Consider the following 16,598-nt stretch of genomic DNA (forward strand, 5'->3'; position numbering starts at 1 on the left):
ATTCCGCCCTTTCTTTGATTTTGATGCGTGGGCTGGCGTGGATTATTTGCATTGCTGGAATTAAGGTATTCAGGCTTTGTGTATGGCTTCTTTTTGTGCTAATGTTGCAGTAAACAATTCCTTAGCTGTTATTGAGACTTCTACGCAGCTGCAAGAAAGTTTTGAATACTCGCTGTAAGGATGTTGATATCCACCCCCCCCCCCCTCCACCACCACCTGTTTTTGTCTTCTTACCTTTTTTGTATTTGCGTAGGACTCAAATATTATTTTTCCTCTTGAAGATATTTTAGACTTAATCGGAGAGATTTCAATGTGATTTTTTCTTTATCTAATTTAGAGCTTGAATTGGATACTCTCATGGGTATAAGGGAGAAGCACACATTTTAGCAAAACTTTTGCTTGGCTTTTTTTTCCCCAAGACAAAAGCATATTGCATGTCTCTATAGTGTGCGCTTCATCTCTCGTCTCTCCTTCTATCTATCTATCTATATATATATATATATATACGACTTGTGTGTATGTGTGTGTGTGTGTGTGTGTGTGTGTGTGTGTGTGTGTGTGTGTGTGTGTGTGTGTGTGTGTGTGTGTGTTCGCGATGCACGGCCAAAGTTCTCGATGGATCTGCTTCAAATTTGGTGGGCATATTCAGGTAGACCCCGGACACAACCTGGTCGATGAGAATTTTCAACACGTGCTCTCAGCGCGCAGTGCTGAACCGATTTTGGTTTTTCTGTTCATCTTCCCAGATCCATTCCCAGTAACTCTTCCTTATCTTCTCCAGTGTTTTGCGTTTATCTCCCTTCCTTCGTGTGGCGTCAATCCATATTCCCGTTACTACGTTACTATTTTTAGAATGTCACTGCACTGTCCAGAACGCTTTCCTTGCACCCGTAAGTTGTCCTCACTGTAAAAGTGCAAAGGTCGAATCAATTTATAGCCACGCGAAAAACACACTGTCATCTATCTCTATATATTTATAGATATAGATATACATATATATATATATACGGCTTCTCTGTGTGTGTGTGTGTGTGTGTGTGTGTGTGTGTGTGTGTGTGTGTGTGTGTGTGTGTGTGTGTGTGTGTGTGTGTGTGTGTGTGTGAAATGTTCAGGCCACTGAATCATTTTCGTGCTCTTCCCATTCCACCAACCTGGGAGGGACCTAAGCTTGGCGGGTCCATGGTTCGGAACTTTGGGGACAAAGTTCATTCAAAGGGGGTCGAGTGTGACAGGGAGACTACCGTCACAGCAGACTCTGCAGAGTTGTTCGCCTTTGAAGTTGTGGGCTTTCCTTGCATGTACCCGTAAGTTGTCCTCACTGTAAAAGTGCAAAGGTCGAATCTATTTATCGAAAAATCCACTGTCATCTATCTCTATATATTTATATATATAGATAGATATATACGGCTTCTGTGTGTGTGTGTGTGTGTGTGTGTGTGTGTGTGTGTGTGTGTGTGTGTGTGTGTGTGTGTGTGTGTATGTGGAGGCAACACCTGTGGATTGTAGAGTTCTGTTTGTGATGGGGTCTGGCGGCTTTTGACTGTCTGTATGTTCTGGCCTTTGATTTTTGTTTGTTTGTTTGTTTGCTTAACGCCCAGCCGACCACGAAGGGCCATATCAGGGCGGTGCTGCTTTGACATTTAACGTGCGCCACACACAAGACAGAAGTCGCAACACAGGCTTCATGTCTCACCCAGTCACATTATTCTGACACCGGACCAACCAGTCCTAGCACTAACCCCATAATGCCAGACGCCAGGCGGAGCAGCCACTAGATTGCCAATTTTAAAGTCTTAGGTATGACCCGGCCGGGGTTCGAACCCACGACCTCCCGATCACGGGGCGGACGCCTTACCACTAGGCCAACCGTGCCGGTTTCTGGCCTTTGAGAAGCCATAACAGTTAATATAGGGCTGGGAACAAAAAGAAGAGGGCTAACATTTTTTCTCTCTTATTTCTTCTTCTTCTTCTTCTTCTTCTTCGTTCATGGGCTGAAACCCCCACGTTTACTCATGTTTTGGCACGACTGGAATTTTACGTGTATGTCTGTTTTTACCCCGCCATTCAGGCAGCATACGCCGATTTCGGGGAAGCATGCTGGGTATTTTCGTGTTTCTATAACCCACCGAACACTGACATGGGTTACAGGATCTTCTCCGTGCGCACTTGGTCTTGTGCTTGCGTGTACACACGAAGGGGGCTAAAGCACTAGCAGGTCTGCACATAAGTTGACCTGGGAGATCGGACAAAAATATCCACCCTTAACCCACCAGGCGGCCGCGGCTGGGATTCGAACTCACGACCTTCTGATTAGGAGGCCGATGTCTTATCCGCTACGCCACTGCGCCCGTGCCTAGTGGTAAGGCGTCCGCTCCGTGATCGGGAGGCCGTGGGTTCGAACCCCGGCCGGGTCATACCTAAGACTTTAAAATTGGCATGATCTACCGTAGAACTGTTCGCCTGTCTGAAGTCAGTGTTTCGCAGCAGCAGTCTTTAAGGAATCAGTGACACTTACCAATTCATCAACTGCTTTTTTCTCATCAGAGTACTAGTGTTTTCTTGATGCTACAGTATAAGGCATTAACCCTGGAAGTGACAGCTCTCTACCTGTTGAACTGTCCTGTCTTGCAGCGCCAGCCTCTAAGGAATCAGTGACACTCAGCAGAGTGTTTTCTTGATGTTACAGCCTTGGCATGCATCGACCCTGGAAGTGACGGCTCTCTGTCTGTTGAACGGTGCTGCCTTGCAATCAGTGACACTTGAGGACTTTGTGAACTGCTTTTCTCCAGTTCTAATTTTAAACTAACTGTTCTGTAGAGTGATTTCTTTCGCAGTGCCAGCCTTTAAGGAATCAGTAACGCATAACCACTTCGGGAACTGCTTTTCACTAGTTCTAATTTAAAACTAACTGTTCAGTAGAGTGATTGCTTTGTGTTACAGCCTTGGAATCTACCCTGGAAGTGACGGCTGTCTGTAGAACGGCCAGGAATCAGCGAAACTTAATAATTTGATGAACTGCTTTTTTTCTCTCTCAAGTGAAGCAGCAGACTGTTCAGCTGAGTGTGTGCTCTATGTTGCAGTCTTGGCATCTACCGTGGAAGTGACGGCTGTCTGCTGAGCGGTCCTTTCTTGCAGCGCCTGTCTTTAAAGAATCAATGACAGCCGCAAGGCGAGCGCGCACGGCTCAGGCAGCAAAATCACCTTTCAGCCCCGTTTAAGTCAAAAGGCAAGCAGCAAAGATGAAGTTAATAACCGGGTGGAGGGGGAGCCGGAGGGAGAGATAGAGAGACACAGAGAAGGGGGGGGGGGGGAGACAGAAAGATCATAGATGAGAGAGGGAGATAGAGAAGGAGAGAGAAAACTAGTTTGCCTTTGAAGAGAAGAAGAGAGAGAGAGAGAACGCTGGGTGGGGGTGGGAAGAGGCCGTAATAGAGAGAGAGAGAGAGAGAGAGAGAGAGAGAGAGAGAAGGGGGGGGGGGGGAGAGACAGAAAGATCATAGATGAGAGAGGGAGATAGAGAAGGAGAGAGAAAACTAGTTTGCCTTTGAAGAGAAGGAGAGAGAGAGAACGCTGGGTGGGGGTGGGAAGAGGCCGTAATAGAGAGAGAGAGAGAGAGAGAGAGAGAGAGAGAGAGAGAGAGAGAGAGAGAGAGAGAGAGAGAGAGAGAGAGAGAGAGAGAGAGAGAGAGAGAGAGAGAGAGAGAGAGAGAGAGAAAGAACAAGAACAATTCTTTATTTAACGAGGGTAATAGAGTAAGCAGTGATCTGCTTTTTTACATCTGGCCCTCGCCCTAAAGAGGGACTAGTCTAAAATTGCTAAAGAATAAGCAAGTAAAGAAAACTACTGCTACATGATTATAATAAAATGAAAATAAGAACATATCATCAATTTACATACAATACATTGCTTAAATGAAAAATGTAAGTTCATTTGACTGACATGAGTTAAGAATTATAGAGTAGATTGCACTGACGCAACAAAGCTGTAAATGCAACTATGTAAGAGAAGGAGAGAGAGAGAGAAGGAGAGAGAGAGAGAGAGAGAGAGAGAGAGAGAGAGAGAGAGAGAGAGAGAGAGAGAGAGAGATAGAGAGAGAGAGAGAGACAGAGAGAGAAGGAGAGAGAGAGAGAGAGAGAGAGAGAGAGAGAGAGAGACTGAGACTGAGAAAGAGGGAGGAGAGAGAGAGAGAGAGAGAGAGGGGGGGGGGGGGGGGGGGGGGGGCAGGCTGCCACGGCCGTCGGGGAGAAACTTGAGAGAGAAGAGGCTGTCCAGAGTGATATTGACATTCAGGCTGAGAGAGTTCGGGATGGGAGGTGGGGGAGGAGAGATTAATAATTTATGCTGTGGGTCATTGTTGCCCAGGACTGATTGTCAGATAAGCCTGAGCGTTACACTTTGGTGCCAGACTCCTGCCCCACCCCCACCTGCCAGTAGTGGACTCATCCTGCACGAGGTTGGTTGGGCTGGCTCACTGCGTAGCGGGGAGGAGGGGAGTTGACAGAAAGAAAGAGAGAGAGAGAGAGGAGACAAGCGGAGCTCTCTGGCATCGCAGGCAGTATCACTATCACTGGCAGTGTGAGAGCGGAAAAGGAGAGAAACTGGCGTAGTGTGAGAGAGAGAGAGAGATTGGCACAGCCGCGCCCTGCATTCACCGTAGTAGTCCTAGCGTTTAGTGGACCTGGAGATTACCCAGCATGTGACACCCCCTACCCTGGATCTGTACCTACCCCCTTGTGTTTTTGTGTGTGTGTTTTTACAGCAGAATCCCTGCACCCTGCTACGAGTGTGTTGAGAACCGAGTTGTGTCGTCGTCACTATGGGGGTGCGTAGGTCCTGCGGATTCTGCCACTTCACTGCCCCTCAGCGCATCATGGAGGTCCTCTGTATGGGCCTTCTTGTGGTGATGGTCATTGTAGCGCTGGTGACGGGGGTGAATTCTCAAGCTGAGGATCTTATGGATGTCGCCATGGACGAACGGAAGGAATTAGACATCAACCTTGCGGCGTAAGTACTGAAAAGTTTCAAAGTTGAAGTGCCCACGGTTTTGTGTTGCGTAGTGTCTTTTCATATGTTGTTTCTTTTTTGTTCGTCAACTGTTGAGTTTTAAGTGTGAGTATGTTGATTTAATTGTGACTCCATGTCTGTACAACATTCCCTTTTTTGAATCATTAAAATGATACCTGCCTAGACATAATGTTCTCTAATACGGCATTCAACTGTGTGAATGTTAAAAAGATCATTTTTTATTTATTTATTTTTTATTTATTTAAAGATTAAAGGATCTGTCAAATGATTTGTGCTTGATGCCCCTTAAGGTGGTGCAGTGGCATGCTTGATTTACGCAGAAAAAAAGCGCTGAAAAAAGAAGGTCTAACTCTTCTTTAATTCATCTGGCATTCCTACAGGTTGTCATAATGTCCCATGTAACACACTAACTTTCAACACATTCAAATGTTTGTTTTGCTGGTGAAATCTGTTTGGACCATTTTGCCAACTTTAAGCGATGGTATAGCTGATTGACTCGAACTTATAGTAATACTGACACTCTACAATAAAAAGTATAAGATGTCAGATGATTTTAGAAACAATTCTAAACCATGGTATGAGTGAAACTTAAGTCACACTTAGCGTACGTTTCACAATGCTGGTAGTTTCGTTAATCACTTAATGACTACATTAAAAATTGAAGAATGTACACACTTTTGGATATTCTTTCAAATATACTGCACCATTTTGCATGCTGAATGGTCAGTTTGAGATACACAGAAACCATGCACACCATACTTCAAGCTGAGATGAGTGAAAACTTATCTTACTAGTCTGAGATGAGCAGAAATACTTTCTCACTTGCCATTTACATATTTATCATACATGTTGAAGGATGAATGATGATACATTGTAGACGGATGCATGTTATTGATTAAAAGCCCCACAATGATGTGCTTGGCAAAAAAAGAAGAAAAAAAAGAAGAAGAAATAAATACTTTCTCTTTTCAAACTGACATGAACAGCATACAGTAATTTCTCCGTGTAACTGATGATCCTATCATTGTAGTGATTTTCTTTTCATCACAAATATTATTCGTTCAATCATATGGAACTTTCAAAGCTGCATGATTTATTTATCTGGAGTAGCATGTACCTGTGTGCTATATAATTCCATTCTCCTACACGCAGTGTTGTTAAATACTTGCATTCTCCTTGCAAGAAGCTGTGTACTAACCATGCAATACTCTTCCTTTCAATCAAATGGAACTGTAAAAGCTGAATAATTTCTTTCTCTAAAGTAACATGTACCTGTGTGCGATATAATTCCAATCTCCCAGGCTGATGCCTTTTCCTTCTCTTTCTCCTTTATATCAAGAGGTTGAGCATGAAAACTGTTGCTGACAAATGTGACAGAGTTCTCGTCATTCTTGCTCACTTTGTCATGGAGGATATAGTCAACTTTTTCTCCCGTTTTATGTGACTCTCCACCACGGAATGAGTCGGATGTCACCTCGCGCGGTTCTGCGCTAGGCCTAATATAGTCCGGGGGTTGTCAGGTATCAGTGTGAGGGTCACCTTAGTCACAGGCTTATAACTCGAAAAGTGTTCGCTCTTTTGTAAACCGGTTTTCACCAATGGATTGAGCATAAAAAACTCTTTAAGTAAATGTGAGAATATACAAATCATGCAAAGGTGACATGCGACTCATTCCGTGGTGGAAGGTCACAAATAATCGCATTCTTTTTGCAAGAAGGTGTGTGCTAACCATGCAAGCAGCAGCAGCAGCAGCAGCAGGTTGATTGCCGGCTAGCTGGAACAAGTTGTTGCAGCCCTTTTGTCTGAACATGACTGATAGCATGATCAATAGCATTACTCCACTTGCTCACAGCTAACTGTGTGTGCGCTAAATAACGGATCAAACTGTTAGGTGTCTGCATTCCCTTTGAGCCGTCACGGTGGATAATTGCAGAATGCCTGCCTACCTCGGCTTCATTGTTAGTTTTGAGTTTGTTTTGCCGGATATTTGGGGGATACACTTTGGCTGTTACATTATTGATCTGGGATTTATTCAGGTGGATATTTGAGATAAAACCTTGGCTGTATGTTCTTTGTGATAAGTTTGTGTGTGTGTGTGTGTGTGTGTGTGTGTGTGTGTGTGTGTGTGTGTGTGTACCCCCGTTTCCACAGGTTTGGTTGCCTAAATCACCATAAGGCAACCATCCACACGTGGATGGCAACCTAAACTCTGGATGGCAACCTAATTGTGTGGATGGTCGCTTCATTTAACACCGTTAAATTGACTTTTTTGACGGAAAGAATGTCATAACAATGTTCAAAATGACATTCTTTCCGTCCTCTATAGGCGACGAAATAGGTCAAATTTTGTGCATTTTTTAGTGCAAAATTCTTCGATGCCGGAGCGAGTACTGCACCCAGTGCTGTTGTAGTGCAAGTGCACTAGAAAGGCACTACACCCAGTGCCGCCTCTTAGGTAACCATCCACACTTTAGGTACGTGTGTGTGTGTGTGTGTGTGTGTGTGTGTGTGTGTGTGTGTGTGAAGCCAATATTTTGTTGATAAAGTTTCAATGTTGCAGCATTGATGTTTTGTTTGTGTAAATGCAGGTACTTGGAAGAAAAAATGATTTTTATTTTACGATATTGATTTTGTGTTTACTATGGGGGATATTTGATCTGAAGGGTAAAGCACTGAGCTTTGAGTTGGGGTTAATTGTGTTTGTGGATAATTTTGATAGTTGGACTAGCTGATATTTGTGTTAAAGCCAAGGGCTTCCCGGGTTGTTTTTGTGGATAGTTTAAGTATAGCCCTAGGTTTGACAACATTGAGTTGGTTCTGGTGGACGTTTAATTTTAAACCGTGTTAAGTACAGTATTGATGTTTAGTGTGTTTTTGTGAATATTCCTTAAATAAATAGATACATGGTTTTAATGTATTGATTTAGAGTTTGTCTCTGACAAATATTTGAAGGATAGGCCATCGGTGTTTGAGAATTATTTTGCGGTTTTCTTTAAGAATATATGTGTGCAGAATAAGGCTTGGGTTTTCTGTATAAGTATTGATTTTGCTTTCCCTGTGCTTTGGCAAATACATATCAGGAAAAACTTGGGAGTTCTGGACATTAATTTTGAATTTGTTTTGGAGAATATTTGGAGGCCGATCATGTGTTGTATTGTAAAGACTGGAGGGGAATTCTTTGGTGTCCTAGCTTTTATGTTTCATATATATAAAAGATGCTTGATATGATCTGTTCACATTTAGTTTTTACCCCTGTGAAGATGCATGTCTGAGATTTTGAGTTAAAGATTAGTATGAATAGATTTAAATGTGTTTAAGGACATATTCAGATGAATACCTAGAGTTCAGTTATACGAGGTATCTTTGATTTTGTGGTGTTGAAGACTCTTGTGATGTTTCAAAAACACCTTTTTTGTATGAGCCTATGTTATCCTGGATGCCTGCTTTTAATGAAATTAAAAGACACTCAATTCACAAAATATGTGATATAAATATTTCTTTTTTTTTTTTTTTTTTTTTTTTTTTTTTTTTTTTTTTTTACGCTAATAAGGCATTTTATTGTTTACCTGGGATTTATTGTTGGTTTGAGGTACTTCGTTTTTCATACTTTAAAAAACAAAAACATTAGTAGCCTGTATTGTTTTGGCAAAGTAACAAAATGCAATACATTTTCTCTTTACAAAAAGTACTTAATTTCATGGCTAGCCGTGCCTTCACAAAGCCTCGTAGTCTGTGTCACCGTAGTTGTCTAATGAGTGTGATCATAATTATTAGCTGGAATGTCGTCAATCGAGATTGGTATCAAATGTAAAGAAAACTTTCTGTAGGAAGCCAAAATTCAATTATAATCCCAACGAAGCTGGAGGTATCCCACGAACGCTATATAGCATTATAGAGAATACTACATGGTTAGCTGTGTCGTACCAGATTTACACGAGTTGTTTTTTCAAACATTGAACTGCGAGCGAAAGCGAGCTGTTCACTATTTGAAAAAGCAACGAGTGTAAATCTGGCACGAAACAGCAAGCGATGTAGTATTCTTTTTTTATTTTTTTTAATTTTCTTTTTGTACATTTTTTTTTTACATGTATATGGTGTACATTACAGGACATCACCTAACCGAAAGGACAGAAACATATAACAGAAAAACACACTTGGACAATTACAACATACATGGGGTGGGAGGATGGAATGGGGAGGGGGGGATGTTCAGTGGTTTGGTGGTCGCATTATCAAAAGGTTTTAGGAACGAAAAAACCTAAGGGTTACATCAAAACGTGTTTATACAGGCGCCAATCCTTGTAGAATTTATCTACTGTATTATTCACAACTGCGTTATACTTTTCACAAATAAATCTTTGCTTAAAGTTTCTACTAAATGTCTGAAAATGAGGGGTCTTTTTGTTCATTTTGGAAATATATACATGGTGTTTGGCACAGATTAATAACACATCAAAAGCTTTATCGGTGACTACATTGTTCGCCACTCCAAGAAGAACCAGTTCTTTAGACAGTTTTAAATTGTTGCAATGGGTGCAGTTCGCCTTTAGCCAATTTACAAATTCTATCCAAAAAGTCTGCACTTTATCACACTCCCAAAACATATGTAAAAGGGTTTCTTCATTTCTACCACAAAATGTACACAATGACGTATCCACAATTTTTCGCAAAAATAGAAACCTTTCTGTGGGCAAAATTCTGTACAATAATCGGTACTGGAACCATCTCAGACAAGTGTCTTTTGTTGTTTTAAAAACATGTTGAAAAATAGCCTTCTTATCTAACAAACAGTCTAAAGATTCAGACCATTTTTCGATACATTTTGGGACCGTAGTATGTTCAATCAGTTTTTTGTAAATAAGTTGTGTCTTACCTTTACAAATACATTTCCATTTTTTTATAAATATTTCACTCTTTAGTGAATTTTAACTCGAGAGGCATTTCTCTTCTTTATTATTTCGATGTTCATTGAAATATCAGACACTTCAAGTGGTTGTTGCGGCCCTATGCTCCACAGGGAGTCTACAGGAATAAGTCAAGTAAGTCAAGTCAAGTGGTTGTAAACAAAAATGTCAAAAGCACTTTGTGAATCAATTTCATCAATGTTGCATGACAGAGCTTTAAGAGATTGTTTTTACAGCTCACTCCTACCAATTTATGGGTTAGCATAGCCGCCGTGCAGCCGATTTCATTGAGTCTAAAACGTTGAGCCATTAAATGCCTCATACCTGACCAGTTCTGTCGTTGCAGAGCTGTGTTTGCAGTCAAATCAGCCATGCAGTACTTAGGGTAGAAAAAGTGCGGCGTGCAATACTTTGCCATCCATGGGATACTTTGATAGATGGGCTCGCTGACAGCACGAAACGTGTTGTTTTCTCGTGACAAAAAAAAAAACCCAGCGGGAGCCAATTTAACTAATTGATTTTTTTGTTAACTGTTGTGATAAATAATCTAATCGTCTTCGGAAGCTAGCTGCCCTATCGTATTTTAGTGCAGTCTGTCCTAATTTTTTCAGAACCCATTTTATTTGCGGTGGGAATGAATGGTCAGCGGGTGGGTGGGTGGAGGGGGGTGGATTGGAGTAGATATTTAACATCCTGTGTATACATGCACACACTCACATACGCAGACATGCATACGCAGAAATGTTCTCGAAAACAAGTTCAAGTACACGGTATTCCAGTTGTTATGATTGTGTTCTTGGCCAAATATTCAGTTGAGCCGTTAATAAACGCTCAAAGTTGTTTTTCAACAGCTCATCGCTTTAAAACTGATGATCCGACAGAGACAACAAACAGACCGACATTCCCAATTGAAAGAAATGAATTTAAAAACAAGCCAAGCAGAAACAGCAGGCCAGCGTGAAACGACGCAATTGATCCGCACTTAACTTTAAGGCAAAACACAAGCCACCTCCCTGTCCCAGGAGGAATAATGATGCGTTTCTCCCAAGCCTTGGCCATTAGCCTGATGAGAAACTGATATCTCTGGCAGGAATTAATCATCAAATTACCGGCAAGGCAGGATGCGTCCTGTGATGCAAATGGGTCGTTGTGCGCCGAGACAGAAAGCGGGTTGACAACGGGAAGCCATCAAATCTTGCAATCTAATGATTTGCGCAGGAAGCGTTGTGCCAACTGAGCGATTCCAGAGAAAGGTGTTTAAAAGTGCAAGTTTGTTTTTGATTCGAGTTAGAGTTCCACAGGTTATAGAAACACGAAAATACCCAGCATGCCTCCCCCGAAAGCGGTGTATGGCTGCCTAAATGGCAGGGTAAAAATGGTCATGCACGCAAAAACCCACTCGTGCTAAAACGAAACCACCACGAGTGTCCGCATGAGTTTCAGCCCATGAACGCAGAAGAAGAAGAACGGAAAAGATGAACATCACTCTGCCTATAATAGAGGTGGTTTTCAAATTGGCGCTGCTCCCGAATTCTTTTTTGTTTATTTTGTTTTTGTTTTGTTGTAAAACTATCGTATAAACCAAGTCATGTCCAATATAGGCAATTTAGACCTGACGGACGACAAGCCCCTTAACGTTTCCTTTCCTTGGTGCTGCGCTCTCCCAGTTTCCGTTGCGACGATAGCCAATACTGGCTCCTGCAACGTACCTCTACCAGATCCAGATCCAGATCCAGATCCAGAAGAAGATTCGAGTTTCGTATTTTGAGTTTGTAATTCTGTTCAGCTTTGCACTTCGGTTTGCGGATATAATACATGTATTGACAGACTAATGTCAAGTGTGCGTTGATCAGAGCAACACTGGGTACTACAAGAAGTCTTAGCTATTTATTGCACAGCTGCTGTTTGAACACAATAGTCTTAACTTAATTTATGTTTGAGATCATGCATCGAATGTATAGTGAGGTTTCTGTATTGGAGATCCAATCTACAAAGAGTTTTCAGTTGTTTTATAAAGCCCTAAGATAGGGCAAACACACACACACACACGCACGCACGTACGCACGCACGTACGCACGCACGTACGCACGCACTTACACACACATACACACATACCCACAAAAACACACACACATACACACACACACACGCACACACACACACACACACACACACACACACACACACACACACACACACACACACACACACACACACACACACACACACACACACACACACACACACACACACACACACACACACACACACACTTAAAACACATATTCCATGTCTCAGCTGAATTTCCCCATAAGCAGGATCATCAATTGTACTCATGTCAGCATTGTCACTGGTCACAACTCCATTATGGGCTATTATAAGATGTTTGATGGGTTGTTGACAGACTCGCTTTTTTGTCGGTCCGAGGGGGAGCATATCGCTAAATATCGTCTATTGTTTCATATTTATTGACCAAGGCCGAAGGCCGCGGTCAATAAATATGAAACAAAAGTCGATATGCCCCCCCGAGGACCGACAACAAAGCTGGTCTGTCAACAAACCATCAAACATCGTTTTTGTCATCATTTTGGTAGTGAGAAAATAAGTGCACAATCAACCCAGGGAGCCATGCTTTGAAACACGGGTTCCGTGCTGATAACCACACGAGTCCCGGTTTGGTAACCACTGGCAATCAAAGCTGGCGTGTGAAAGCAACTTTCTGTGTTTTTGAGTTCATTAAATGTTGGGATGAATATGTCAGGTTTGAGGATGCACAGTTCTGTAGGTTCATCTCGGTATTCCACCCCCTCGGCTTTCTGTTTTAAATATTAAGCTGAGTGGTCGAATGTGGAAGCTACGTTTGGTCAAAGGTCACAGAAGATTTGCGTCGTGCAGCGAAGGGAAGAATCGCGATCTTGTTTCCGACTCAGTACCTCTTTGTTTTTCATTAGACCTGTCATTCTGCTTGCTCGGCTTTGTTAGATGTTTGCATATCTTGTTGCTATTTTCTTTGCTTTTATTATTGTTTCTTATTATTTTGTGCTTCGTTTATCGATACAACGTCTTGTGCACGGGTCAAAATGTGTGTGTCAGGGGTCGTTTTACTTGAACTTGACGCTGCGTGTCGAAACACAGATACACGCACTCCATGACTCTGTAAGAAGACAAAACATATCGCTTGGTTTCATTTGTTTTTAATGAATGTATGACCTTTTATGAAGTAGTTTTGTTTTTTGTTTACTTTTGCCAGTTTGCCAGTTCGTTTTTGGAACTTTGCAAAGCAGTGTCGTGTCGTCTGTTTAGGTCTGGGGAAACACCAATGAAAAGAGCCGAAAAATCCCCGAGCGTTTCTATTGGGTTTGCTTTTGATTATCCATGTATAACCTGCTTCCTGCAACTATGGTAACTGGGGATTTATTGCCTGGGGAACATGAGATTTATTTCCCAGGTGCTTGTGAATGAAAACTCGTGAAAATGATGACAATCTTCATTCTTCTGCTTTTAGGGAAAACACAAATTCCAAACTCTTAGTTCTACAAAGTTACAACTTTTTGTGTGGCTGTTATGTGATGGTATCATTACAGCTATCATTTTTAAGGGGATTTATAGGGGTTTGTTGTTGGGGACAGTTCTTTTAATTTCTTGTTTATTTTGTGGGTGGTGATCCATTACTAGCAGATGTTCTGCATAGTAATTATTGCTGATTGTTTTGTTCGTACGTTATAAACTATATATTATAAAATCTTTTTTTCTTCTGAAAATCGGGTTTAGAGTTTCAAGCTTTTTTCATGCCTGACAAGACAATGGAAACCCCCTTTTAAGACCAGGCCTAATTTTCCGCCCCCCCCCCCTTATATAGACCTGATTTTTCCAATTTTTTTTTATAGCTTCTATTTATTTTATTTTCAGACTTGCTCCTTTATAAGGTCTTATTTTCTCAGATTTTAGGAGGTTTTAAAACGGGGGTTCCACTGTCAATCTGAAGAATTATGTATCTTCATAGAGCTGGTTCAGTGACACCTTGTTTTTTCCCCCGGCAGAGAAAAGCGAACTCAGCCTGATTTATTCGTAACTGATCCTGATGGCTTTCTTAAAGACAAAAGGGATACCTTACGTCTCGTTGTGATTTACAGCCTGGGGAAAAAGCTGCAAGAAAAGACACAGTTTCTATCTCTTTTCTGTCTTTCTTGGGATCCTTATTTGTATTTTGCTTTGTTTTGTTACAGTTGTTGTCCTCTGTTGTATCTTTTATGCTGGGTTGATGTATTGCTGCCTGAAAGACAATGTGACATTAGCTGTAGCAGATGTAATTCAGTCAAACGAAAAACAAAACGCAAGCCGAAAAAAACAAAAACCCTCCCAAAAACATAGGCAAAACCAGTCACTTTTTCACAGAAAGAAACAGACAAACAGCCACACATGCACCCACAAAAAGGCAGCCAGACAGATGGTATAGGATGGACAGGTGGACACACACGCATTCACGCACGCAGGCACGCACGCAGGCACGCACGCACGAACGAACGCACCCACGAACGCACGCACACACACACACACACACACACACACACACACACACACAAACACATATACACACTGGCAGATGGACACGCACACGTTTGTGACTTGTCACTGAGGAGGCAAATCACTGTGCAATATAGGTCTTGTTTTGCATCGAATGCTCGCACGCTGCTTAAGAGTCAAAGCGACCCAAAGCTTGTTGTTGCAGACGGTGGTATCATGTTCTGTAAGATCAAGTATTACAACAACAACAACAAAAAACACACCCATGTGATCGATCAGCAGAAAGCATTTCGCTGAAACTGTGAAATCATGCCTGCTGTCTGAAATATCAAATCTCAAGTATCGTGACAAACAAGATCTATAAAGGAAGCAGTGTATTTGACAGTGTTATGGTTGGTGCTTGATCGTGTGGGTGTTGTGAAATGGTTTCATCAGTAATGGTATTTTCTGAGAAACTTGATATGAGTTTGATGCTTAGTAAGAGTTACACCATAGAGTGTAAAGAAAACGTGCACACATACACTGTGACACACAGTGTGATACACACACACACACACATACACACATTTGCACGCATGCACATACACACATTTGCACGCATGCACGCAAGCACACACGCACGCACGTACGTACGCACACACACACACACACACACACACATACACACACACACACAAACACACACAGATACACAAACACACACACACATACACACACACACACATACACACACACACACACACACACACACACACACACACACACACTCACACATACACACACACACATACATACTACAGCCACACACAAATCAAATTTACTTTATTTTCTCAATCTGCCCCGTCACTGCAGCAACAATGCCACCGCCACCAATAACAAAAACAACAATAATATCATTGATGCAGAGCCTGTAGTTGTTATTTATCAGTAGATTAAAGGAACATTTTTTGAAATTCTTTTTTTTTCTTCCGCTACGTATCTTTTTTTTTTTATTCCAGTTAATATTTCAGCTGTGCTAACGAAACAAGGTCATCAAAACATTATGTTCACAAAAAAACATTTCCTTGAAAAACGCTTTGGCTGTTGGTTCTGACAACTGTTGCTGAGGTTGCGCTTTTTGATTGTTTGATCGGCGAGAGTAAAGTACCCGTAACAATTTGAAACGAACACAGCAGGGAAAAAAACAATTTGAACTTGCTGAAGGCTCATCTGCGCGTGTGGAGAATTGTTTTTGTTCAGGGCAGCCTGCTTTCTTTCGACGTCTGCTGATGCACAAATTGAAGCACAGCTGCGCAGGGTAAGGAAATAGCGCGATCAATAATTCTAAGTAATAGTGTACGCCCGAAACACAACGAAATTGGAAACATTGAAGCAGAGAAGAATTCGAAAAGAGGAATGTAAAATGAAAACAATTAGATCAAGACTGAAACTAGACAGTTGCAGCATTCACCGGACTGAGAGGGGGGAGGGGGGGAGGCAGGGAGGGAGGCATGGAAGAGAGCTAGAGATGAATTAGTGAGATGAGAGAGAGAGAGAGAGAGAGAGAGAGAGAGAGAGAGAGAGAGAGAGAGAGAGAGAGAGAGAGAGAGAGAGAGAGAGAGAGAGAGTAAAATAATAGGCTTAAGAATTGGGCGAAGCGAATGAAACGAAGGACAGCAAAGACAAAAACGTTTGAAGAATTGATAGAAAATGTCAAAGTGTGGGGAATCCATAGTGTTTTTTTTGCAGAAAGGGGTGAAAAGCATCTGACTTCTTGTTCAGGGCTGTGTTTTCCTCCGGCGCCAATTGAACATGATAGGATGAGAAGAAATGGCCAGAGAGGGAGGACAAATTACCTTTGTCTGAAAAGAAAAGAAAAGGGAACAATCTAATATAGATTGAGGCTTGGGGCAGTGGGGATGGAGTGCGTGCGTGCGTGCGTGTGTGTGTGTGTGCGTGCGTGCGTGCGTGTGAGTGTGCGCGTGTGTGTGTGCGTGTGTGTATGTGTGTGTGTGTATATGTGTGTGAGTGTGTGCGTGTGTGCGTGTATGTGTATGTGTGTATGAGTGTGTGTGTGTGTGTGTGAGAGTGTGTGTGTGTGTGTGTGTGAAAAAGGCTAGACGGTGTTCTTTCCTATGGGGTTTATACCTGCAGAAGAGCGTAGGG

General features: G+C 42.1%; 1 protein-coding gene across 1 annotated transcript in view; it reads left to right on the forward strand.

The window, feature by feature from the left end:
* Positions 1-4,528: 4,528 nt before the first annotated feature.
* LOC138965574 (voltage-dependent calcium channel subunit alpha-2/delta-3-like) overlaps positions 4,529-16,598 on the forward strand; it is a 315,504-nt gene continuing 303,434 nt past the window's right edge. The window contains exon 1 of the mRNA XM_070337759.1: positions 4,529-5,004. Within this exon, the coding sequence (XP_070193860.1) occupies positions 4,817-5,004 (188 nt within the window). The 5' untranslated portion in view covers positions 4,529-4,816. The remainder of the gene's footprint in view (positions 5,005-16,598) is intronic.

Source organism: Littorina saxatilis, linkage group LG4 (assembly GCF_037325665.1).
Source record: "Littorina saxatilis isolate snail1 linkage group LG4, US_GU_Lsax_2.0, whole genome shotgun sequence".
NCBI classification, from domain to species: Eukaryota; Metazoa; Mollusca; class Gastropoda; order Littorinimorpha; family Littorinidae; genus Littorina; species Littorina saxatilis.